We start from the raw sequence: 24,722 nt of genomic DNA on the forward strand, positions 1-24,722 counted from the left end.
GTGTCAATCCACCTCCTTGAGGGTCTTCCTCTTTTTCGCTGACCCTCTACTTTACCAAGCATGATGTCCTTCTCCAGGGACTGGTCCCTCCTGATTACACGTCCAAAGCACATGAGACGAAGTCTCGCCATCCTTGCTTCTAAGGAGCATTCTGGCTATACTTCTTCCAAGACAAATTTGTTCGTTCTTTTGGAATTCTATGGTATATTCAATGTTCCTCACCAACACTGTAATTCAAAGGCTTCAATTCTTCTTCGGTCTTCCTTATTCATTGTCCAGCTTTCACATGCATATGAGGTGATTGAAAACACCATGGCTTGAGTCAGGCACACCTTAGAACTTAAAGTGACATCTTTGATTTTTAACACTTAAAAGTTAATTGCAGCAGATTTGCCCAATTCAATGTGTCATTTGATTTCTTGACTGCTGCTTCCATGGGTGTTGTTGATTGTGGATCCAAGTAAAATGAAATCCTTGACAACTTCAATATTTTCTCTGTTTATCTCGATGTTGCTTATTGTTTTTTTGTTTTCTTTATGTTGAGGTGTAATCCATACCGAAGGCTGTGGTCTTTGATCTTCTTCAGTAAGTGCTTCAAGTCCTCTTCACTTTCAGCAAGCTAGGTTGTGTCATCTGCATATCACAGGTTGTTAATGAATCTTCTTCCAATCCTGATGCCCTGTTCTTCTTCATACATTCTGGCTTCTTAGATTATTTGTTCAGCATACAGACTGAATAAGTAAAGATTACATCCCAGAAGGAAACCCTGGTGGTGTAGCGGTTACATGCTGCGGCTGCTAACCAAACAGTCAGCCGTTTGAATTTGCCAGGTGCTCCTTGGAAACTTTCTGAGGCAGTTCTACTGCATCCTATAGGGTTACTATAAGTCAGAATTGACTCGAGGGAAACAGGTTTGGTTTTTTTGGTTTGGTTATATCCTAGAAAACCCTATGGGGCAGTTCTACTCTGTCACGTTGTGTCACTATGAGTTGGAACCAGCTCGACGTCACCTAATAACAACAACCTGGGATCTACCTGAGATGTTAACAGATGTTAATGGGGACTCATTAGATGAAGGTGGTTGTCGGGCAAAAAAAAAATTACTTCACATTTGTATCCCCACAGAGTTTAGGCTGTTTATTATACAGGTTGCATTTGGGAATTTCTTGCAGGATATACTTGATAGTTTTATAAGGTAAAATCTGTGTAAAATTGAATTAAAAATAGCAATATGTTTTAGTCTAAAATCTTTGAAAATAAAACAAAATTTTAAAGATTTGCATATTTATGAATGAAAAAAAAAGAAACTATTAATGCAGTTACTAAAATATTTACCGGCTCAAAGTTGGGCAGCACAGTATCTTCATCACCAACGACAAAATTCACCATGCTGCAGATCTGTACGGAATGTCCTATTGGGGAATAGACAGTGAAGAGCAGCATGTGTCTCCTAAAGAGAATGGATAGTATATGAGGACCAAGGATTTCCTTTGTTGTAGTACTTGCCTCTCTTAGCTGCTTGATGACCGCTTAGAGCTAAAACTAAGTCAAATATTAGTAAAGAGTTGAATTGTTTAACACATACAGTACAAAGACCTTTGAATTTTCACCCTGAAAGAATGCTTGGAGATCACGGAGTTTCTATTTTAATAATGATGTAGGACAAAAATAATTTCATTAAATGACAAACTTGCACACACTGGAGAAATCTCCTATATACTATAGTCACATTGTTAAAGACAAGTCTTCATTTTTCCCTAACAACAACAATAATTCATGTTGGTATAGGGCTTTGTAGTTTTCAAAGTGATTTCAAAGTCATTTTCTGACAAATTATGTATCTCCTTCCAGGATGCAGTATCATTGAGAGCAGAAACATTCGTTTTCCCTCAGTTACTGAGCATGTAGAACATGTTCAAAACATACATGTTAATGGGTTAGGTCCTCTGGGTGGAAATGTGAATATAAGACTCTATTACTTCCCTGTCCTTGGTTGTCAGCATAGTCGGGCACTCAGACACAGTAACTGGATTTCTGGTAGAATTTCTCCATACCAGAGATTTTAGGGCAGATGTGAGAAATATTGAGGTTTTTAAATTACTATTTTCTAGGAATGCTGCATATAATATTTTAGCATTTTATTTGGTTCTTAGGTTTTAATTTTTACACAAAAGCTATAGCTTCTCATTGGTCAGAGAGAAAAAGTATACTTGGTCTTGGAAAAAAAATCAAGTGGAAATCTTTATATCATATGAAATAGGAAGTAATATTTTGAATTTTATTTATCAAAATAAATGTTTTGATATACATACTCTCTTTAATATGAAAAATGTGATGTGTTCAGCCAGTTTTCTTTTAATTAAAAAAAAATCTAACAAAAACAAATTATAAGTAAACTGGGAAATTTGTCAACAATTATGGGCAGTGGTTTCACAACATGATTAATGTGATTGATCAATCAATAAATTGTATATCAGAAACAATGTTGAATGGCCAAATGTTGTGTTATGTATATTTTTACAACAATAAAACAATATAGATTGGTAGGGGGAAATGCTAGGTTTCTTAATCTGTATTTAAATAAAATCACAGTTCTTGCTAAGGAATATAATGAGAGTTACAAGTAAAAGCGATTCTTTATCTAATTTTAGGAAATGTTGGGGTAAGCAAGTTTAAACAGTATTCCTTACTAATGAAATTCCCAGAATCTTTGATAATTATGGGTTTTCCAAAAGGGAATTCAGTGAACAGGATTTTTTCAATTTAGTTGTTCATGGAAGTATTTGTCTCAAGTATCATATGCTTGTGAAATCACTTCAGGATACAATACTCTAGAGACCATATTGTTTAATTCTTTAGTAATCAATAGTTTATAAAGCTCCACAAATTCTTAGAATGGGAAAAAAATAAGCCACCACATACCCAACAGGCAGGCGAACCATTGTGGCCTTGGTAGCATATGTATGAATCTTCACAAGAAGGTTGCGTGCCTTCAGAGATTTCCAAGAAGGCATTTCAGCTATAAGTAGTCCAGGCTCTATGGAAGGACTGTCTTTTGTTAAGGCTTTAGGAAAAGTAAAAGAAAAAAGAATTAAAAATTCATTTGAGAGTATAGTTACTTCTCTGGTATTGCTTTTTCTTTTTCTATTTTTTTTTTTTTTTTGATTCAATAGCAACATAAATAATAAATTTTAAATTTTGGGAGTTAGAGATATTCTAAAATTCTCATAAAACAGTAGAAATTACTCCAGGTAATTTTTAGTTTCATCCTGACAATCACCTTCTCAAGTGAGGAAACCAAGAAAGGAAATGTTTGAAAAGGAGAACAGAGAGGCAAATTTTATTGTAGAATGTCATCACTTCCATTATCTCTGACAATAATTACAATATCCCTCTGGATGCAATATTAAAGGAGGGAAAATACCACATTTGTGAAAGTGACATATTTCTCTAAGATAGCATCAAAGCAATGCCAAAACAGCCCATTATTTATTCAAATTTTTGCCATTGATTCTGAGGGCTGACTGTGTGTAGAAATAGCAAGTAATTCACAATATATGAATTTCAGTATCAAATTTTTCTTGAAAAATGAATAAAGAATATAACTATTCTTCATCATTGACTGAGGGCAAAATATGTTTTACCCTATTTCAAGACAGCACTTGAGCTGAGGACATATAAGGCCATAGCATGACCTAAAATGTCTCCATGCTTATAGAATTAAATGTTCTAGGTCACATGGGGTAGCTTAAGAGCTACTGGTTAGATAGACATACTAAGGTTAGACCACTAAACTTTGGAGAGTCTACTTATTCAAGAAGTATTTACTGCCCACCTACTAGGTGCCAGACATCACTTAAAATATTGGAGGTATCTTGGTAAAAAATCTAATTACCTGCCCTCAATGTGGGCAAGACATTCAATATTAAGCACTCAGTAGATATTTAGGTTCCAGGTACTGTTAATCTGAGTTAGAGATAAAGGCTTTAACAAAATAGGGCAAGGAACTAGAGAGTGGTTTGTGTGCGTTTTGTGTTTGCACTGAGGCATTTCAGAAAGTTGGTCAGAGAAAGCTTTTGAATAGAGATCTAAATGAAGTGAAGATTCAAACTGTGCGAAGTACTAGGTGAAACCATTCTAGGAAACTGGACTGGCTACTGCAATAACCCCAAGGCACAAACAGGAACCACAAACAGACCAGACCAGAACGGCTGAGTGGTGTGATAAGGGGGAACCTGGTAAGGATAAGATTGGAGATAGAGGCAAGGGCCAGATTCAGTATGGTAACAGGAGTAGATTGAATTCTTAATGCAATGGGAAGCCACTGGAGGGTTTTGAGCAGGGGAGTAACTTTATCAGTTTTAACAGTTACAAAGATTATTTTAGCTTATACGTGGAGAAAAGAGTATAGCGGAGCAAGGCAGAAAGAGGCCACAGAATGGTGGAAGGATAATCAGAAGAGTATAGAAGCCAAGTGACGAAATAATGTTTAAAGAAAAAAAAAAAAAAAAAAAGGAGTAATTAGCAGGATCAGATGACTGAATAAGACAAGAATTTGACCATGAGATTTGACCCTGGGGATGTTTCAGCAGAATGGTGTGGGTTAAAGTCTAAAGTGGAAAGGGGGATTAGTAAAGAATGGACCACTGAACCTAACCTAATCCCCTAAGTTAATGTCCCTTTGAGAATTTAATGCATGTCCAATGAAAATGACATCTGAAATGGTTTAAAACCTGTTCAAATAGAAGTGTTCATAAGGAAAAATAAGAAATAAAGAATGCCAGAAAAATTCTGGAAAATTGGAACAGAGGGAAGTGCTAGACTTTTCAGGTACTTAAACATATCTACAGCTATTAAAAGTGTGGTAGTAGTAAATAATAAAGATACAGATGAATGGGACATAAAAAAAAGTTCTGTAACATATCCAAGTACATAAAGATAGGTAAAGATATCGTCACATAGCCAAGTACATAAAGATATATATGTATATGTATAAAGATATTATCATTGTGGCAAAAGATGAGTAACTTAATATATGTATTAGGAACACTGATTGCAATCTAGAAAAACTGGATTTGTATATCACATTTACAACATAATTTCAGATACAGTAACAATTTAAACATGAACAATAGAACCAAAAAAGTTACAAAAGTTAATATGAGATAATTTTAAAATTCAAGACATATGTCACCATTTGTCTTTATGTTTAGTCAATCTTGAAGAATACACAAGAAATGCTAATAGAGCTTGCTTCTATGGAAGAGACCTATGTGGTTGGCCAACAAGTGTTGGGAGAAAAAAATACTTTTCACTGAATATCATTTGTACTTTTTTGAATTTCTGTGCTGGAATGTGTAAATATGTTACCATGTAAAATAAATCACTTATAATATTAAAGGTAAAGAGATTGGGAGATAAAAAGTAGACAAAACCAGAATTTACATCAATGCAAGAAGTTTTCTATAGACTAGAGAAATAAGATGGTAGCTGGGGTCAGGAGATGTTTTTATTCATTTGTTTTAAGATCAGAGGCAATTTGGCATATTAGGATGCTGAACAGAAGGGAAGGCAGACTAGAGTTTAGAAGAGTTCATTATGGGAAAATGAGGTAGATAATTTCTGATTTCTTCTATCTCTTCAGTGAAATCAGGAATAAGGCCATCAGAGAATGAGGATGAGAGCAGGTGTTGGAGATACATAGAGAGGCAGAGAGAGAGAGAGAAAGTCACAGATTCTGAGAAGACTTAAGAGTTTTGAAATAGTCCTCTCTGAGAGTGGGAGAGTGACTAGAGCAATGTTAAAAAACCAAACCAGACTCGCCATTGTCAAGTTGATTCCAACTCATAGTGACCCTACAGGGCAATGCTGGCAGTGCTTAATAAGGGCCTTTTTGAGATCTGTGGTCATTAATGTGGGCCTGGCAGATACGATTTGTTTTGCTGTTCTGGTTGTTGTTGTGTTTGTTTCTCCAATCAAATTCAGCCACTCTGATGCAATCATAGGTTAGGCCCAGAGTATAGTTTAATCATAACTGGGATTCTTCCAGAAAAGTAAGATGAGAGGGTAAGAAGGGCAAGAGTGTTGAGGGTATATGCAAGGATATAATCATAGTGATGCATCACAGAAGTAGAAACTATCTTTCAAATGAGAGAAATAAAGACACGAGGAAAGTGATATAGAAAAAGTGGTAGGATCAATAGAAGGTGGTTGCAGTGGAGTCCAAGAATTATAGGAATGGACTTCTAGAGAAAATGAACTGGAGAGTGGGGTGCTTGAAATTGACGTGATTAAGATAATGCAGTTTGGTAACAATAATACCTAAAGTATACTCATGAAACAAGGGGGTCACAGTGGGATGGAAGAAAAGATCTTTGAAGCTGTCAAATCAAAAAAGAAAGCATCTATGTTTTTTGATAGATTTTGAAAGATTGTGAATGATGCAATGTATAGATGGAAAGAAAAATGGAATGACTAGGTGTGTCAAAGAAGTGGAGGTGGAGGTGGCAAGACTGGGCATAATCCTTGATGTCTGAGGAATAAGAGGTGGTACAAGGTGGTATAAATGCCTTCATTCAGAGCCTAAAAACCTTATTATCACATTTCCCCTAACCTGAAAGTGAGTTGAGCTTTAAGACTGTCATTTTCTCATAGTCTTCTTACCTCCAGATTCTCCCCAGCGAACCAATGCAGAAAAGCAAATCAGCAGTTCAATCGGTTTTAGACTATCCACAAATAGATGGTAGGAAACACGTTCCTCTGAGAACTGCAACAAATCAAGCCAATCATCATACTCATTAACAGCACACTAATGCCATATTTTCCACTTGTAATAATATTGTAATATTATTATATATAATTATGTATATATAATTATATATAATTATAATAATATTATATTTTAATAATAATATATTAAAATACCTAACATTTATAGATAACTTACTATGTTTCAGGTTCAATGATGTGAAAAAAATACTGGGTGAATGTTTGCAATAGTCTATGGATGCTGCGTCTGCAGGGCTTGTGTGTCAGACTGGTGCCCATATGAGAGTCAAAGCTCTTCTTCGTGAGTAAAGAAAAAGAACATTCTTGTTCTGGAAATGAGATAATAAAGGAGACTGGGCCCAGAGTTGAGCACTGCTCAGAGAACGGGCTCCTGATAGGCAGAGAGGCCATGGAGTAAAACTGGTGCAATGTCTAACGGAGATGGTGTAAGTTATTTTACAGGGTAGTATGTGATATAAACTCTCTTCTTTCCTCAAAATCTTCAGAAATATAATAATTGCAAGGCATAGCCAACCTGGTGCTATAGATAGAAGCACCATGATGTCCCTCTGCAGCAAAGACCCAAAAAACTAAGTAAAACAGATACAAACATCAATCCTGGAACCCTAAGTACCAAATGAAGGAATAAAGAACTCAAGTAAGCACCGAACGGAATAAGAAACTGACAGAGAACAGAAAACAAGGAGAGCTACTGAGCGGAGGTCCCCTACCAGCTAACATGGCCAAATTCACCATCCCGGGCTACAGCCACCAAACAACTCAGATAGGGAGTACAGGAAGGCAATTTCATGGGGCTCCTAACAGGAGACACAGCACCTGGTTAGGACATGAATCTTCCCTCTCCACACCCTTCTTCCCTGTACGAGACCTCGGCTACTTGCCAACAGGCCACGGTCACTGGGCCAGAGAAATACCAGCTCACTGCTGCCCAGATTCGGCATCTTGGGCTATAGCCACCAAAGAACTAGAGACAGGGAGTACAGGAAAGCAACTCCATGGAGCTCTCAGCAGGAGACAGAGCACCCAGTAACCAGGGATACGTGATTTCCCATCCCCCACACGTCTTCCCTCTACACAGTCAACAGCTGCTTGCCAACAGGCCATGGTTGCTCAGCCGGAGAGACAATAGCTCAATGCTGCTGGGGTCCACTCCCCTCCCACTGAAGGCCCCTCTAGCCCTATTTTTTTTTCTTTTTTTTGTTGCTTCTCTAGTCCCATGTGCCATCCCCTCCCCTTCTTGACAGATTGTGCTTTTTAGGTTTGTGTTTTATGTTGTCAGTATTTTTGTTTGTTTTTTGAGATTTTTTTTCTTTTTGGCTTTTTTTTGTTGCTTTTCTCTCTCTCCCTTCCTTCCTACCCTTTCTCCCACCCAGCTAGTCCTGTATGCCATCTCCTCCCCTTCTTGATGGGTTGTGATTTTTTGGTTTTTTGCTTTGTTCTTTTTTCTTCTTCTTCTGCTTTTTTTTAATGTATCTTCTCTCTCCTTTCCTTTTCCCCATCTACCCAGCCTTGTGTGCCACTCCCACCCCTTCTGGAGGGGCCTTGCTGCACAGCTCCATTGGTGGGTCACTGCACACGGCCTCCCCAGGTCTGTGCCGCCATCACTGACTGGCTTCCTCAGCACCATTTTATTTATTTATTTATTGTTTGTTTGTTTGGTTGGTTTTTCTAGTCTTTTTTTTGGTCATTGTTTCTCCTCTCCCTCTCCCTTCCCTCCTTTCCTCTCTCCCATCCATCCAGCCCCATGCACCATCTCAACTTCTTGGCAGGCTGTACTGTACCGCTCAGCTGGAGACACTCTGGAACATGGGCTTCCCGGGTCTGTGCCATCCCCAAAGGCCAGCTACCTCAACACCACATTTTATATTTTCTTTATCTTTCCTCTTCTCCTTTTCCTTCTTCCTCCCACCTAGGCCCTTCACTGCCTCCACCCCTTCCTGACGGGCTGTGCCATGCCACCCAGCGAGAGATATCAAACAATATCAAAACATGTAAAAAAAACAGGAGAGTATGGCTCCAGCAAGTGACCAAAATAAAATACCAGATGACCTTCTCTTAGAAGAAAAGCCACTGGAACTACCTGATAGGGAATTCATTTCAGGCTTCTCCAACAGATGAAGGAAAATGCAGACAAAAATAAGGAAAAAATAGACAAAATCATGGAAAAGACAGACAAAAATATAGAAAAGACAGACAAAACAATGCAAGAAATCAGGAAAATACTATAGGAACAAAATGTCAAAACAAATAAACAACTAGAAATCATACAAAAACAGCCATCAGAAACCCAAAAGATAAACAACAAGATTTCAGAAATGGACAGTGCAATAGAAGGTTTTAGGAGCAAATCTGAAGCAATGGAACACAGGATCAGTGAAATTGAAGACAAATCCTTGGATACCACTTTGTTTGAGGAAAAATTACAGACAAGAATGAAGAAAAATGAAGAAACGCTGAGAACAATGTTGCATACAATCAAAAGCAAAAATTTGCGTGTGATCAGAGTTCCAGAACAGGGAGAGAAAACAGAATGCACAGGGAGTCATTGAAGATTTGCTGACAGAAAACTTCCCTAATATCATGAAAGACGAAAAGCCAACTATGCAAGAAGCTCAACAAACTCATACAGGAATGACCCCAAAAGAAAATCACCAAGGCATATCATAATCACACTCACTAAAACCAAAAACAAAGCAAGAATCCTGAGAGCATCTCGAGAAAAACAAAAAGTCACATACAGAGGGGAAACAAGAAGACTAAGCTCTGATTACTCGGCAGAAATCATGCAGGCAAGAAGGCAATGGGATGACATACATAAAATCTTGAAAGAAAAAACCTGCCAACCAAGAATAATATATCCTGCAAAACTGTCACTCAAATATGATGGCAAAATTAGGACACTTCCAGATAAGAAGAAACTAAGGGAATATGTAAAAACCCAACCAAACTTGTAAGAATTATTAAAGGGAGTCTTTCGGTTAGAGAACAAACAGCATCAGACAACAACCTGAATCTAGCACATAAGACAGTATCAGCTACATCCTAACCTAGATAATGAACTCTCAAGGATAAAACAAAGCTAAAAGATTTACAACAGGGAACCAGAGACATCAATCTGTAAATGACAATGTCAGAACAATAAAAGAGGGAATAAATGGTGTAGGTATAGAACTTTCAAATAGAGAGGAAGTAAAGGAGTTATCAAGTAATAAAACACTGGTTTAAACTTAGAAATATATGGGTAAATTTTGAGGTAATTAACCACAAAGAAAGTTGACAAACCTACTAATCAAAATAAAGAATAAAAATATACTCTCAGTAAACACAAAATCTACAAAAACAAAAGAAATGAAAACAAAACACAAACAAAAGGAATTCAGAACAGATGAATAAGAAGAACAAAGAAAATGTCAGCACTACAAAATGACAGCAATAAACTCACACCTATTAATAATCACATTGAACTTAAATGGCTTAAATACACTCATAAAGAGACAGAGAGTGACAGAATGGATAAAAAAACAGGACCCATCAATATGTTGTCTACAAGAGACTCATCTTAGAAACAAAGACTTAAATTTATTAAAAATCAAAGGATGGAAAAAAATATATCAAGCAAACAGCCAGCAAAAAAGAGCAGGAGTGGCAATACTAATCTCAGATAAATATACTTTAAAATAAAATCATCATAAAGAGATAAAGAAGGGCATTACATAATGATTAAAGGGACAATCCATCATGAAGACATAACCATAAAAAATATCTAAGCACCCAACGACAGGGCTCCAAAATACAGAAAACAAACTCTAACAGCATTGAAAAGAGCAATTGACAGTTCCACAGTAACAGTAAGAGACTTCAACACACCACTCTCAGTAGAGGACAGAACATCAAGAAAGAAACTCAACAAAGATACAGAGGATCTAAAGGTCACAATCAACCAACTTGACCTCATACACACATATAGAGCACTCCACCCAACAGCAGCAAAGTACACATTCTTTTTCAAGCATATGGAATGTTCTCCAGAATAGACCACATTTTAGGCCACAAAGCAACCCTCAACAAAATCCAAAACACAGAGATAACACAAAGCATCTTTTCTGATCACAATGCCATCAAAATAGAAATTAAAAACAGGAAGAAACTGACTAACGCCCTGCTTAAAAATCACTGGGTAATAGAAGAAATCAAAGACAGAATGAAAAATTTCTAGAATCAAATGAGAATGAAAACACATCATACTAAAATCTTTGGGACATATCAAAGGCAGTGGTCAAAGGTCAATTTATACCAATGGATACGCACATCTGAAAAGAATAAAGAATATGAAACCATTAGACAACTCAAACAAACAGAGAACAGCAAAAGAAGCCCACAGCCACCAGAAGAAAGGAAATAATAAAGATCAGAGCAGAAGTAAATGAAATAAAGAATAGAAAAACAATAGAAAGAATCAACAAAACCAAAAGTTGGTTCTTTGAAAGGATCAACACAATCAACAAACCATTGGCCAAACTGACAAAAGAAAAACAGGAGACAATGCAAATAACCTAAATAAAAAATGAAACGGGGGACAGTACAACAGACCTGACTGAAATAAAAGGGATCATAACAGAGTACTATGAAAAACTATACTCCAACAAATATGAAAACCTAGAGGATATGGACAAATTTCTAGTAGCACACTACCTGCCTTAACTAACATAAACTGAAGTTGAAAATCTGAACAAACCCATAACAACAGAAGAGATTAAAAAGCTAAAAGAAAAAAAAAAAAGCCCTGGCCCAGATGGCTTCACTGGAGAATTCTATCAAACATTCAGAGAAGAGCTTACACCAGTACCACTCAAACTATTTCAGAACACAAAAAAGGAAGGGATACTTTCAAATTCATTCTATGAAGCCAGCATAACCCTGATATCGAAACTAGGCAAAGACACCACAAAAAATAAAATTACATACCAATATCTCTCATAATATAGATGCAAAAATTCTCAACAAAATTTTAGCCAATAAAATTCAACATCATATCAAAAATAATAATACACCACGACCAAGTGGGATTTATACTAGGTATGCAAGGATAGTTCAACGTTAGAAAATCAATCAACGTAATCCACCATATAAACAAAAGAAAAGAATCACATGATCATATCAGTTGACACAGAAAAGGTGTTTGACAAAGTCCAACACCGATTCCTGATGAAAACTCTCAACAGAACAGGTATAGAAGGGAAATTCCTCAACATAATAAAGGGCACATATGCAAAACCAACAGCCAAGATCATTCTTAATGAAGAGAGGCTGAAAACATTCCCCTTGAGAAAAGGAACAAGATAAGGATGCCCTTTATCACCACTCCTGTTTAACACTGTGCCAGAAGTCCTAGCTAGCGTAATCAGTCAAGGAAGAGAAATACAGGCATCCAAGTTGGTAAGGAAGAAGTAAAACTGTCCCTATTTGCAGATGATATGATACTACACACAGAAAACCCAAAAGACTCCACAAGACAACTACTGGAACTAACAGAAAGATTCAGTAGAGTAGCAGGATATAGGATAAACATACAAAAATCAGTTGGATTCCTACACACCAATAAAAAGAACTATAAAAAAGAAATCAGGAAAACAATACAATCTATAATAGCCCTTAAAAAAATAAAATACTTAGGAATAAATCTAACCAGGAATATGAAAGACCTCTACAAAGAAAACTACAAAATGCTACTGCAAGAAATCAAAAGAGATCTACATAAACGAAAAAACATACCATGCTCATGGATAGGCAGACTCAATATTGTGAAAATATCAATTCTACCCAAGGCAATCTACAAATACAATGCAAACCTGATCCAAATACCAACAGCATGCTTTAAAGAAATGGAAAAACTAATCATTAACTTTATATGGAAAGGAAAGTGGCCCCAGATAAGTAAAGCATTACTGAAGAAGAATAAAGTAGGAGGACTCACACTACTTGACCTGAGAACACACTATACAGCTATGGTAGTCAAAACAGCCTGACACTGGTATGACAGACACATTGACCAATTGAATAGAATTGAGAACCCAGATATAAATCCATCCACCTACAGTCACCTGATCTTCAACAAAGGCCCAAAGTCCATCAAATGGGAAAAAGACAGTCTTTTTAACAAATAGCGCCGGCAAAACTGGATTTCCATCTGCAAAAAAATGAAACAGGACCTATACCTCACATCATACACAAACTAATTCAAATAAATCAAGACCTCAATATAAAACTGTCTTAGTAATCCAGTGCCGCTATAACAGAAATACCACAAGCGGATGGCTTTAACAAAGAGAAATATATTCTCTCACAGTCTAGTAGGCTACGAGTCCAAATTCAAGGTATCACTTCCAGGAGAAGGCTTTCTCTGTTGGCTTTGGAGGAAGGTTCTTATCATCAGTCTTCTCCTGGACTAGGAGCTTCTCCGTGCAGGAACCACGGGTCCAAAGGATGCGCTCTGCTCCAGGCACTGCTTTCTTCGTGGTATGAGGTCCCCAACTCCCTGCTTGCTTCCCTTTCCTTTTTATTTATTGAGAGATAAAAGGTGGTGTAGGCCACACTCCAGGGAAACTGCCTTTACATTGGCTCAGGGATGTAACCAGGGTAAGGGTATTACAATCCCACCCTAATCCTCTTTAATATCAAATTATAATCACAAAATGGAGGACAACCACACAATACTGGGAATCATGGCCCAATCAAGTTGACACATTTTTGGGAGACACAATTCAATTCATGACATTCCACCCTTTGGCCCCCCAAAAAATTACACATTTTGGGGGGACACAATTCAATTCATGACATTCCACCCTTTGGCCCCCAAAAAAATTACATCCTTGCAACATGCAAAACATATTCACCCCATCATATCATAGCAAAAGTCTTAACTCCAAGTCCAAAACCCAAAAATTCCTCTTCATCTGTGAAATCTAGAATACAAGTTATCTGTTTCCAAACGTACAATGACAAAACAGGCACAAGCTAGATGTTTCCACTACAAATGGGAAAAACTAGAGGAATAGAAGGGATAACAGGCACCAAGCAAGTCAGCAGAACACATTACATTAGTCCTCAAGGCTTTGAAAATAATCCTCTGTTCTCTGAGATAATTTACACAATGGGCCTGCCCTCCAGCCTCTAGGTATTGGCCACACTCTGCAGATTCTGAGTGGAGGCCCCTCGCCGCTGGGCTTCAGCTCCACCTTCCAGGCTCACTGGGACAGCAATTCTGCTCCCTCGGCTTTAGACAGCCCCATTCTGCTAGTCCATCTGAGTGGCAACTCCACCCTTAGAAACAACAGAGACCATGGCTCCACCCTTTGAAACCCTAGAGGTCGTGGGCAAACCGTTTGAGCCTGAGGCAGCTTGGCTTCTTGTGTTCCTTGTCTCTTCAGTTTCTGCTTCCTGGTTTCTTGGCCTCTCAGCCCTCGGGCCTCACACCCACATCTGCCCTGCTACTTCAAGTGTTCCAAAGCTCTGTAGCTATACCGATAAGTGCCTGGAGGCACCCCACTCTGCCAGGAAGCCTCCTGCACACAGGCACTCAGCTCTCTCACTCCATGGGTTGGCAAGCCTAGCTTCACCAATAAGTGCCCAGAGGCACCCAACTCTGCCAGGAAGCCTCCTGCACACAGCCACTCAGGTCTCTCGCTCTGTGGGTTGGCAAGCCTAGCTTCATCAGTAAGTGCCCAGAGGCAACCCACTCCACCAGGACGCCTCCTGCACACAGACACTCAGCTCTCTGACTCCATGGGTCAGCTCCAGTGCCATCTCGCATCAGTCTCCTGATTCTGCTGCTGCTAGCTCTCTGCTGCTACTGGTCCTCTATCCATTCAGTTTCAAAACTGCTTCCACATTTTAGGTATCTGTTACAGCAGCACCCCACTCTCTCGGTACCAAATTTTGTCTTAGGCTGGGTTCTCTAGAGAAGCAAAACTAGTAAAGCAAACAAATATACATAAAGAAGATTTATATCAAAGAAACAGCTCACGTAATGGCAGAGGCTGGAATGTCCCAAGTCTGTGGATTAGGATAGAGGCTTCTCCCAATTCATGTGGCCACAGGGTCTGACCCAAGACCAGCAGGTCGGAGAGCAGGGCTTCCCTCACAGGCTGTGAAGATCAGCAAATACCAAAGATCAACAGATAAGCTGATAGCTCAAGTCCCAAGAACTCGAGGTCAGATGAACAGGAGGCAGCCAGGCTGTGAAGATCAATGAATCTCAAGATCGGTAGATAAGCTGATAGTTCAAGTCCAAGGAATCGGAGGTCAGATGAACAGGAGGCAGCTGCGGGATCCACAGCGGGCAAAAAGCCAGAATGTCTGCTTATATTCGGATGCCGGCCGCATCCGCAAGAAGACTCCATTTCAACTGCTTGGCTACTTACAGCAGATTCAATCATGGCAGTGATCACATATAAACACTGAGAATCATGGTCAGCGAAGTTGACACACAATTTTAACCACCATAAAAACCAAAAGCTATAAAGGTCATAGAAGAAAAAATAGAGTCAGTGCTAGAGGCCCTAATACACGGCATTAATAGGATACAAACTATAATTAACAATACACAAAACATCAGAAGATAAGCTGGATAAGTTGGATCTTCTAAAAATTAAACACTTAGCTCATCAAATATTTCACCAAAACAGTAAAAAGAGAGCCTACAGAATGGGGAAAAAAATTTTGGCTATGACAAATCTGACAAAGACCTAATCTCTAAAATCTATAGGAAAATTCAACACTTCAACAAAAAGACAAATAATCCAATCAAAAATGGGCAAAGGATACGAACAGACATTTCACCGAAGACGACATTCAAGCGGCTGACAGATACATGAGGAAATGCTCGCAATCACTAGCTATTAGAAAAATGCAAATCAAAACCACAATGAAGTACCATCTCGCCCCGAATCAAAAAAACAGAAAATAACAAATGTTGGAGAGGCTGTGGGGAAACTGGAACTCTTATGCACTGCTGGTGGGAATGCAAAATGGTACAACCGTTTTGGAAAATGATCCAGTGCTTCCTTAAACAGCTAGAAATAGAAATAACATATGATCCAGCAACTCCACTCCTAAAAATATATCTTGGAGAAATAAGAGCCATTACATGAACAGACATACGCACATGCATGTTTATTGCAGCGTTATTCACAATAGCAAGAAGATGGAAACAACCTAGGTGCCCAACAACAGATTAATGTACAAACAAACTATGGTACATACACACAATGGAATACTACACAACAATAAAGAACAATGATGAATCTGCAAAGCCTCTCACAACATGGAAGAATCTGGAGGGCATTATGCTGAGTGAAATAAGTCAATCACAAAAGGACAAATATTGTATGAGACCACTACTATAAAAAGTCATGGAAAGTTTTACACAAAAAAATAAAATTTTTTATGGTTATGAGGGAGGGAAGGAATGGGAGGGAAAAACACTAAATAGACAATAGATAAGTGGTAACTTTGGTAAAGGGTAAGATAGTATACAATACAGGGAAAGGCAGCACAGCTTGTCCAAGGCAAGGTCATGGAAGCTCCTTAGACACATCCAAACTCCCTGAGGGATCAAATTACTGGGCTGAGGGCTCTGGGGACCATGGTCTTGAGGAACATCTAGCTCAACTGGCATAACAAAGTTCATAAAGAAAATTGTTCTACATACTACTTGGCTGCATAGCGTCTGGGGTCTTAAAAGCTTGCCCATCTGGGGCAAGGGAGAAAGAAGAAAACCAAAGACATAAGGGAAAGATTAGTTCAAAGGTCTAATGCACCACAAGTACCACAGCCTCCACCAGACTGTGTCCACAATAGAGGGTCCTGGGCAGAGCTGGAGAAAAATGTACAACGAAATTCTAACTCACAAAAAAAAAAAAAAAAACAGACTTACTGGTCTGACAGAGACTGGAGAAACCTCGAGAATACGGCCCCTGGACATCCTTATAGCTTAGTAATGAAGTCACTCCTGAGATTCACCCCTCAGCCAAAGATCAGATAGGTCCATAAAACACAATGAGACCAAATGGGCACACTAGCCTAGGGGCAAGGGTGAGAAGGCAGGAGGGGACAGGAAAGCCAGCAGAGAGACAGGGAGACCTCCTATCACCAAGAATGAAGAACCAGGAGGTGAGCGTGTCCTTTCGACCCAGGGTCTCTGTGCTGAGGAGCTCCTAGGCAGGAGAAGATTGATGACAAGGATCTTCCCCCAGAGCTGACAGAGAAAGAAAGCCTTCCCCTGGACCCGGTACCCTGAATTTGGACTTCTAGCCTCCTAGACTGTGGGAGAATAAATTTCTCTTTGTTAAAGCCATCCACTTGTGGTATTTCTATTATAGCAGCACTAGATGACTAAGACACTGGGGTAGAGACAATTGTTTCAAATATTCACTATCTAAAAATCTGAAGGAGCCTGGACTTGCCAGTCCAGTATGCATGCCTGAGGAGGAATGTCTGCACAGAGCTTGTTTCTGGTCATTATTTAGAGTTCGAAAAGGGGCTGAAATGTGGTCCTGAATGCCACACAGATGCCCTGATGCCATCGTCACGCTGAGCATCAGCAAAGCAGCTATGAAGTGTGCTAAGGACCGCCTCAGGCTCCCATACCCCCGGCTGTCTCTGCAGCAGCCTCAGCTGGCAGCATCTGTGATCACTAAAGTGAGGAGCCCAGGCCTCCGACCACAGCCAATCCACTTTTTCTGGTCATATCAAAAGACATTAAGTGTGGGCTCCAATCTCCTCCAAGACAAAGTTTTGGTTTTCTCACACCATTGATGTTCCAAAAAAAAAAATCAGGGGAACAAAGAAACTCATATGTGGAATGTCATCGTTTCATTTTGCCAAGCTGGAATTTTTAAAGGAAAAAACAAATCTGCATTTACTATCACTTTATAAAAACAGGATCAGAAGAAAGAACAGTTAGTCATTTTACCACACACACATCTATATCTATCTATCTAGATGATGATTTACAACAAAAACTCATAAGCAAACTGCGTTTAATAATGGCAGCTAACATTTATTATCACTTACTAAGTAAGAGGCATTCTTCTAAGTGTTTTACATACATTATCTCATTTATTTCCCAACTTTATGGTGTAGATGGAAACCCTGGTGGCATAGTCGTTAAAAGTTCGGCTGCTAACCAAAAGGTGAGCAGTTCAAATCCACCAGGCATTCCTTGGAAACCCTATGGGGCAGTTCTACTCTGTCCTATAGGATTGCTATGGGTAGGAATCGACTTGACGGCAATGGGTGGTGGTGGTGTGGATGGTGTAGACCTCATATTACCCCCATATCATAGATGAGGAAACTGAGGCAAACAGAACTGAAATAACTTTCTTAGCGTCTCACATAGAGTAAATGTTGGAGCCTGGATTCAAAACCAGGAAATCTAGCTTTAGGGCCACTTATCTGCTTCTTCTAAAGGTGTACCTAGTAGAAAAGGCACAGGCTTCAAAATCAGACAATGATCATAATAATTAATTTTTTTTAAATATAATTGTTACAAGCTTAGAAATGCTTGAGAAATTTGAAGGCACTATGCACTAACATGACTCTAAAATTTAAATCATAAATGTCCCTAGGGAAAGAGATATATCTACCTCTCTATATACATATAAACAAAAATATATTTACCTTAAATTCTGTTTTCTGAAAGTTAAGACAATATGAGCTTGGCTTATGGAAAATATATATATTCCTGAAAAAAATATTTATAACAGGTTATTGTCATTGTACTCAATGGTCTAGTACTGCATGTTAATTTGCTTAGAATCAAATAATTATAGGCATAACAAGGTGAAGAGAGAGGAAAGTTACAAAATAATAACAACCATATTGTTGAGTGAGTTGCCTTAAATGGACAAAAATGGTCGAATGATCGTAAGTGAAAAAATTTCCTGCATCTTAATCACCAAACGAGTCTTTGAGGAGAAGCTGAAACTGGACTGAGATTGGTTTGTCTATTAAGGTGTTATGCAGACAATCAACTCACTCATTTTTCCTCTTTAAAACTTTTGTTTGATATTATACCGACATCAGGCTAATATTGATTTAACTCTCTTGAATGATAGCTAAAAATTAATGGTGTACATAACCACTGTATGAAACATACAAAACTAAGTATTTATTTATACTTACTGAAAGCATACACAGAAGTCTTCATAATCTAACCATATTTCTTTAGAAACAGTGGTATTTATTGATGTAAACTCTTCCTGCGATTTATCTTGTATTGCTGCCATCTGTGTGACAAAATCTTGGTAACTCATTCCTTCAGGTGGATGTGATGGGTCACTCAGTCCAAGGTCTGTTTGTTCGTCTGTGCACAGTAGAAGCACAAACATGTCAAACACACCTCTGTTGTTAAATAAAAAGCTACTAAAATATGGAAAGTTATAGATGGGGGCTCAAATATGAAAGTCTATTTTTAGGAAAATGTTTGCTGAGACAATTGTTTAGTACATGCAGGCCTCAGTTTTGTGGACGTCCTTAATAGAGATATAGTTTGTAAATTTAGTGGAATGCAAACCTAACTTACATGTATACTAGAGTGTTTAGAAAATTTGAAATCACTTTCATACGTTTTTACACAATTTTTAGAATTTTCTCAAGTTGCAAAAGAAATTAGCTAGCTTATATACTTATAATTCATTATAGACAGACATGTTCAGACAAGAAAGGACGGCTGAGAAAACAGTAGGAGAAAGAGAACTTGAAAGAATGATCCCAGCAAAACATGTTCCAGTACACCATTTGATTATCTTCCATACTAAGTGATTTCATACCCTTATTTTATGTTTAATAATTAGTGTCATAAACTTGTATGGCCTTCTTGAACCAAAATTTTATACATACTTATGCCACTTCATACTTTGTTTTTGTATTGGTCAAGTCTTAACTCAGGAATTGAGAAATTTGCAATGACTTTAGTATTTTGATCATAGAGTGTGCATTAAAACATGCACTTTACTTATGGGCGCTTAATCAAAGCTTCTTTTACTTTGAAGCCTGAATTTAACAAGTGAGATTATCTGATTTTCGTAGCCTGGAGATTAGACTCAACAAATCAGAGGAGACACTAAAGACAGGCCGCTGAGAGCCACAGACGGGAGAGATGAAAGCTGTCAAGAAGCAGAGACCCCTTTGAGCCTTGATGTCTGTGGAAAAAAGTCATGAAAAGATTATCAATTTACCTTTTCCAAGTACAATTTGTGAAGCAACATTGCCCTGTGAATTGAAAAGACCATATTTAGCAACCATTTACGAATTCAACAAAATGTTACAGCTATCTAAGGCACAAAAGGTTTTAGAAGAGTTAATACAGTTTTTTAAAACACTGAAGAAACAGATTTCCACAAAGACTTACTAAGAACATACAGTAAAGTTGAGAATTTAGGCTTTTAACCTTAAAACAAAAAATACGTAAATTTAATTAAATTGGCAGAGGTTTAAGTTTGTGGCATTAAAACAAGAAATATATGAATTTAATACATGATTTAATTTTATAACAAAAGTTAAATTGAAAAATAATATCCCTAAGTAGACATTTTGTTTGGTATGAGGCACCTGCCATTAATACAGAGAAATTAATTAAATTATGATTAGCAATTAATTTACAGAAAACTAGAAAGGTTAGTTTCAAATGATAAAAAAAAGTTTCCTGAAAAATTTAACAGAGAAGTGTTATAAAATAAAGGTGTAAGACTTCCAATTTATGTTAAATTGAATTAAGTGTACAACTCTGTTTTTTCCGGAACATGAGAAAAAGACAAAATGGTGTAAACTTGCAGAGTCAAATTATGGGTGCTGTCAACAATTCTTTGGCTGATGTAAAGTGCATGGAGGACATAGCAGAGTAGAGACAACTGAATATTAAGTAACAATGTGAAGAAGCCCATCCTTGCCTTAGGACCCCAGAAGCACCTAGTAGGTATCTGAGCAGAGACTGAGACACTGGGCTGAAAACAGGGGTATGAGCTGAATACATAAGGAGCAGACAAATTTCCACCTTCCCTCCCTAGCCCATCTGGTTTAGTATCTAGCCTCTTCTGCCTAAACAGGTCATGAGAAGTTGCTTCAAGTGGAGAAATTAATGAAAAGTTTCCAGATCTGGATTCACAGATACTGCAATGGCAGGAGAAGATACTGTACAGAGAGCAGAAGAATTAAGTGAAAGTGAACATGATGTACACTCAGCTTACCAGTTCTTCCATGTTGTTTGGCTTTAATAATACTGCCAGACAAGTAAGTGTATACCAATCTCTGTGACCCTAATCCACCCTAGGAGGGAGATTACAGAACCCTCAACTAGGGAAACTGACTAGTCAGAGAAAAAAACCAGAGACACTGACATTTAGAGCCAGTCCCCTACCGCCAGGAGCCCATACATATGCAATTTTCCTAAAGTAAACCCACCAGTTGATAAGTTCCATCCATGCCACAGAGCTCTTTCGTGCATAAACCAAAAACCAAATCCAGCTGAGGTGATTTTGACTCATGGCGACCTCATGTGTTACAGAGCAGAAATGCTCCATAGGGTTTTCTTGTCTATAATCTTTGCAGAACTCCAGGCCTTTTTTCTGCGGTGCTACTTGGTGGGTTCAAATCCTCAAACTTTATGTTAGTAGTAGAGTACAAACATTAGTGCATAAATTCATTAAATACATACATACAACACAGGCTCACCAGACCATTGAGGAAAGATTCTAACATGAAAAAAGAAACAAATGGAATGGGGGTGGGGGATTTACAGAAAAAGAAGCAATAATATAAGGAACATTTTTTTTAATTAGCAATATCAGGGCATTTCAAATAAGAAATGGCTCCAAAAATATTAAAAACAACAACAGGAGAGCACTTAGAAACTAAAATTACAATAATTGAAATAACAAGTTCAATGGAAGCAGTAGATGGGAAAGTTAATACAAAAGGCAAAGAGACATAAAATAAGAAAAAAATCAAGCACATTAGAGAAAAAAGGGTGGGAAGCAGGCTGTTTAATAAGAGATCCAGAAAGCAAAGAAAATGAGAAAAGGAAATTATCAAGGGAACGGTATAAGAAAATATTCCAGAACTGTAGAACATGAGTTTCCAGGTTTAAGATAAAGTATATTAGTTCCCTAGGGCTACCGGAACCAAGTATCACTAACTGGGTGGCTTAACACAACAGATATTAATTCTCTCCCAGTTCTGGAGACTAGAATCCAAAATCAAAATCTTGGTGGGGCTGTGCTTCCTCTGAAGGCCCTAGGAAAGAATCCTTTGTTTCTTCCAGCTTCTGGTGACCCCAAGAGTTCCTTGGCTTAACTCCAATCTCTGCTTCCATCCTCACATTGCTTTCTTCTGTGTGTGTGTGTGTCTGTGTCCTCCCTTCTTCTCATAAGGGCACCAGTCATTGCATTTAGGGCCCACTCTAATCCAGCAGGAGCCCTGGTGGCGCAGTGATTAAGAGTTGGGCTGTTAACCAAAAGATTAGCAGTTCGAATCCATCAGGTGCTCCTTGGAAATCCTATGGGGCAACTCTACTCTGTCCTATAGGGTTGCTATGAATAAGAATCAACTCAATGGCAATGGGTTTGATTTTTTGGTCTAATCCAGTATGATCTCATTCTAACTTAATTACATCTGCAAAAATCCTGTTTCCAAATAAGGTCACGTTCTGAGTTTCCAAGTGGACATGCATTTTTGAGAGACACTATTCAACCCACTACAAAGGGGCTTTTACGTACCTAGTCCAGTTAATGTAAAAAGACCCATACCAAAACCAATCATTGGGAAATTTTATGACACCAAGAATGAAAAAATTCCAAAAACTTTCCAGAGAAGGAAGAGGCATATACAAAGATCAAGAATTAGAATGTCATCTGCATACTCAAGGTTAATGTTCCAAGGTAGAACACAAGGGATCGAGGAGAAGTTTCAAAATTTTGAGGGAAATCACTTTCAAGCTGGAATTTTATAGCCATAATGTTATCAGCAATATCTGGACTCTATCCACAAAAGAAATCACAATATTTTATATTATATCACAGTTGTTACAAATATCTCAAGGTATCATTTATGCTGATCACTACTTTAAAATTACAGCAGTTAGTAGGCCCAGTGTCAGATTTCATGTGGTCATCTCTTACTGTCTACAGGTACTCCGGTGACAAAGCTGGCCAACTATCTGGCCTAGTAATCATTCAACCCCCAAACAGTGAAGTTATGCATCCTCACAGTGCAAACCCTGAAAGCTATATAGCATCCCAGCATTTCTTATTGTTATGGTTAAGATCCTGTGTCAACTTGGCTGGGCCAGGATTCTCAGTGCTTTGGCGGTTGTATAATGTTGTGATCACTTCCCTATTGATATTTCATATGTGATCGCCCCCATGATGAGATCTGTTGTGAGTACCCAATCAGTTGAAAGGGAGTTTCCTTGGGCATGTGGCCTGCATCCAAATATAAGCAGACATACTTGCAAGGCTCAGGGGCTTTTGCTCATTCTGGATCCTGCAGCTGGCTCTAGTTCATCTGACCTTGAGCTAGCAGCTTACCTGTGGTCTTGCCTGTCAGTCTTGAGATTCGTTGATCTTCACAGCCTGTGAGCAAGAGCCCTGCTCTCTGAGCTCCCAATCTTGGGTTTGCCAGCCCCTGTGGTTACATGAATCAGGAGAAGCCTCTATCCTGATCCATAGACTTGGGACGTTCCAGCCTCTACAACCATGTGAGCCATTTCCTTGATATAAATCTCTCTCTCTATATATATTTATACATTTCATTGGTTTTGCTTCTCTAGAGAACCCAGCCTAAGACAGTGGTGGAATACTTTGGAAAAGGAAGAATGTCATCAGTGTAACAAGTGTCACTAAATTGTATATGTAGAAATTGTGGAATTGGTGAAGGTTTTGTTGGGTGTATTTTAACCACCAAAAAAAAAAAAAAAAAAAAGTGAAGGAAGTGAAATTGGGGCAACATCTTGAAAAGTGACTCCATGATCAATTTATAGGTAAGTGGTGGGGAATAAGGGATGGGGTAAATTTAGAGCAGAAGGAACCAAGTGTAAAGGCACCAAGACATGAATTAGCAGGTTTGGGGGAGCTTTGTAAGGGGTAGCAGCAAGACAGAAAACTTGACAGAGAGGCAGAAGCTGGATGTGCAGAGCCTTTCATGGGTTTCCAAGGAGTAGGGTCTTCATTATGTAGATTAAGACCTAGTGAAGGGTATTAAAGAGGAAGAAACAAGATCAGAGACAAGTGTTTTTGAAAAGACAATTCTGGACAGCCACAAGGAGGTTAGGTTAGGGGAAGGCTAGGTGAGTGGCAAAGAAAGTCCTAGTAAAATATGCCAACTTGAACTATGTAGTAGCTGAGTAGGTGGTTGGAGAGGAATTATCTTGGGAAACTCAATAGGATTTGATCACAGATTCAATGACAGTGAGGAAAAGACACTGATCTACAATGACTTCCAAGTTTGGGGTTTCAGTGACTCAGTGGCTGATGGTGGATTTCACCAAGATAGGGAATGCAGGAGTAACAGTGTTGAGTTAGATCACAGATGACTGCAATCTAGGCACTCTGATGGACTAGCTGGCCCCTGAGGTTCCCAAATGATTCAGACTGAGCCCCTAGGTAGGGCCAGAGGTCTAATAATGTTGCAATCCAAAAGTTTTGATCAGAATTCCAAAGTGAGTTGATAAAACCAGTTTCTCTTGAACAGGATCATACCCAGTTAGTTGGAGAAGGCAGTTCACTAGGTCTGAGTCAGCTTGCCTTGCAGCCTAGATGTCTTTGGGGACCTCATACCACCAAGAAAGTAATGCCGGGAGCAGAGCGCATCCTTTGAACCTGAGGTTCCTGCACTGAGAAGCTCCTAGACCAGAGGAAGATTGATGACAAGGGTCATCT

The 24,722-nt window shown here is 38.5% G+C and overlaps 1 protein-coding gene across 1 annotated transcript in view; it reads right to left on the reverse strand.

Moving 5' to 3' along the window:
• ADGB (androglobin) overlaps positions 1 to 24,722 on the reverse strand; it is a 213,365-nt gene that overhangs the window by 97,149 nt on the left and 91,494 nt on the right. The window contains exons 12-17 of the mRNA XM_023729236.1: positions 20,028 to 20,061; positions 18,973 to 19,153; positions 18,469 to 18,532; positions 6,664 to 6,766; positions 2,923 to 3,064; positions 1,336 to 1,450 (exon numbers count right to left, since the gene is read on the reverse strand). Coding sequence (XP_023585004.1) covers positions 1,336 to 1,450; positions 2,923 to 3,064; positions 6,664 to 6,766; positions 18,469 to 18,532; positions 18,973 to 19,153; positions 20,028 to 20,061 — 639 coding nt within the window. The remainder of the gene's footprint in view (positions 1 to 1,335; positions 1,451 to 2,922; positions 3,065 to 6,663; positions 6,767 to 18,468; positions 18,533 to 18,972; positions 19,154 to 20,027; positions 20,062 to 24,722) is intronic.

This window comes from Trichechus manatus, unplaced genomic scaffold (assembly GCF_000243295.1).
Source record: "Trichechus manatus latirostris isolate Lorelei unplaced genomic scaffold, TriManLat1.0 scaffold00002, whole genome shotgun sequence".
NCBI lineage: Eukaryota > Metazoa > Chordata > Mammalia > Sirenia > Trichechidae > Trichechus > Trichechus manatus.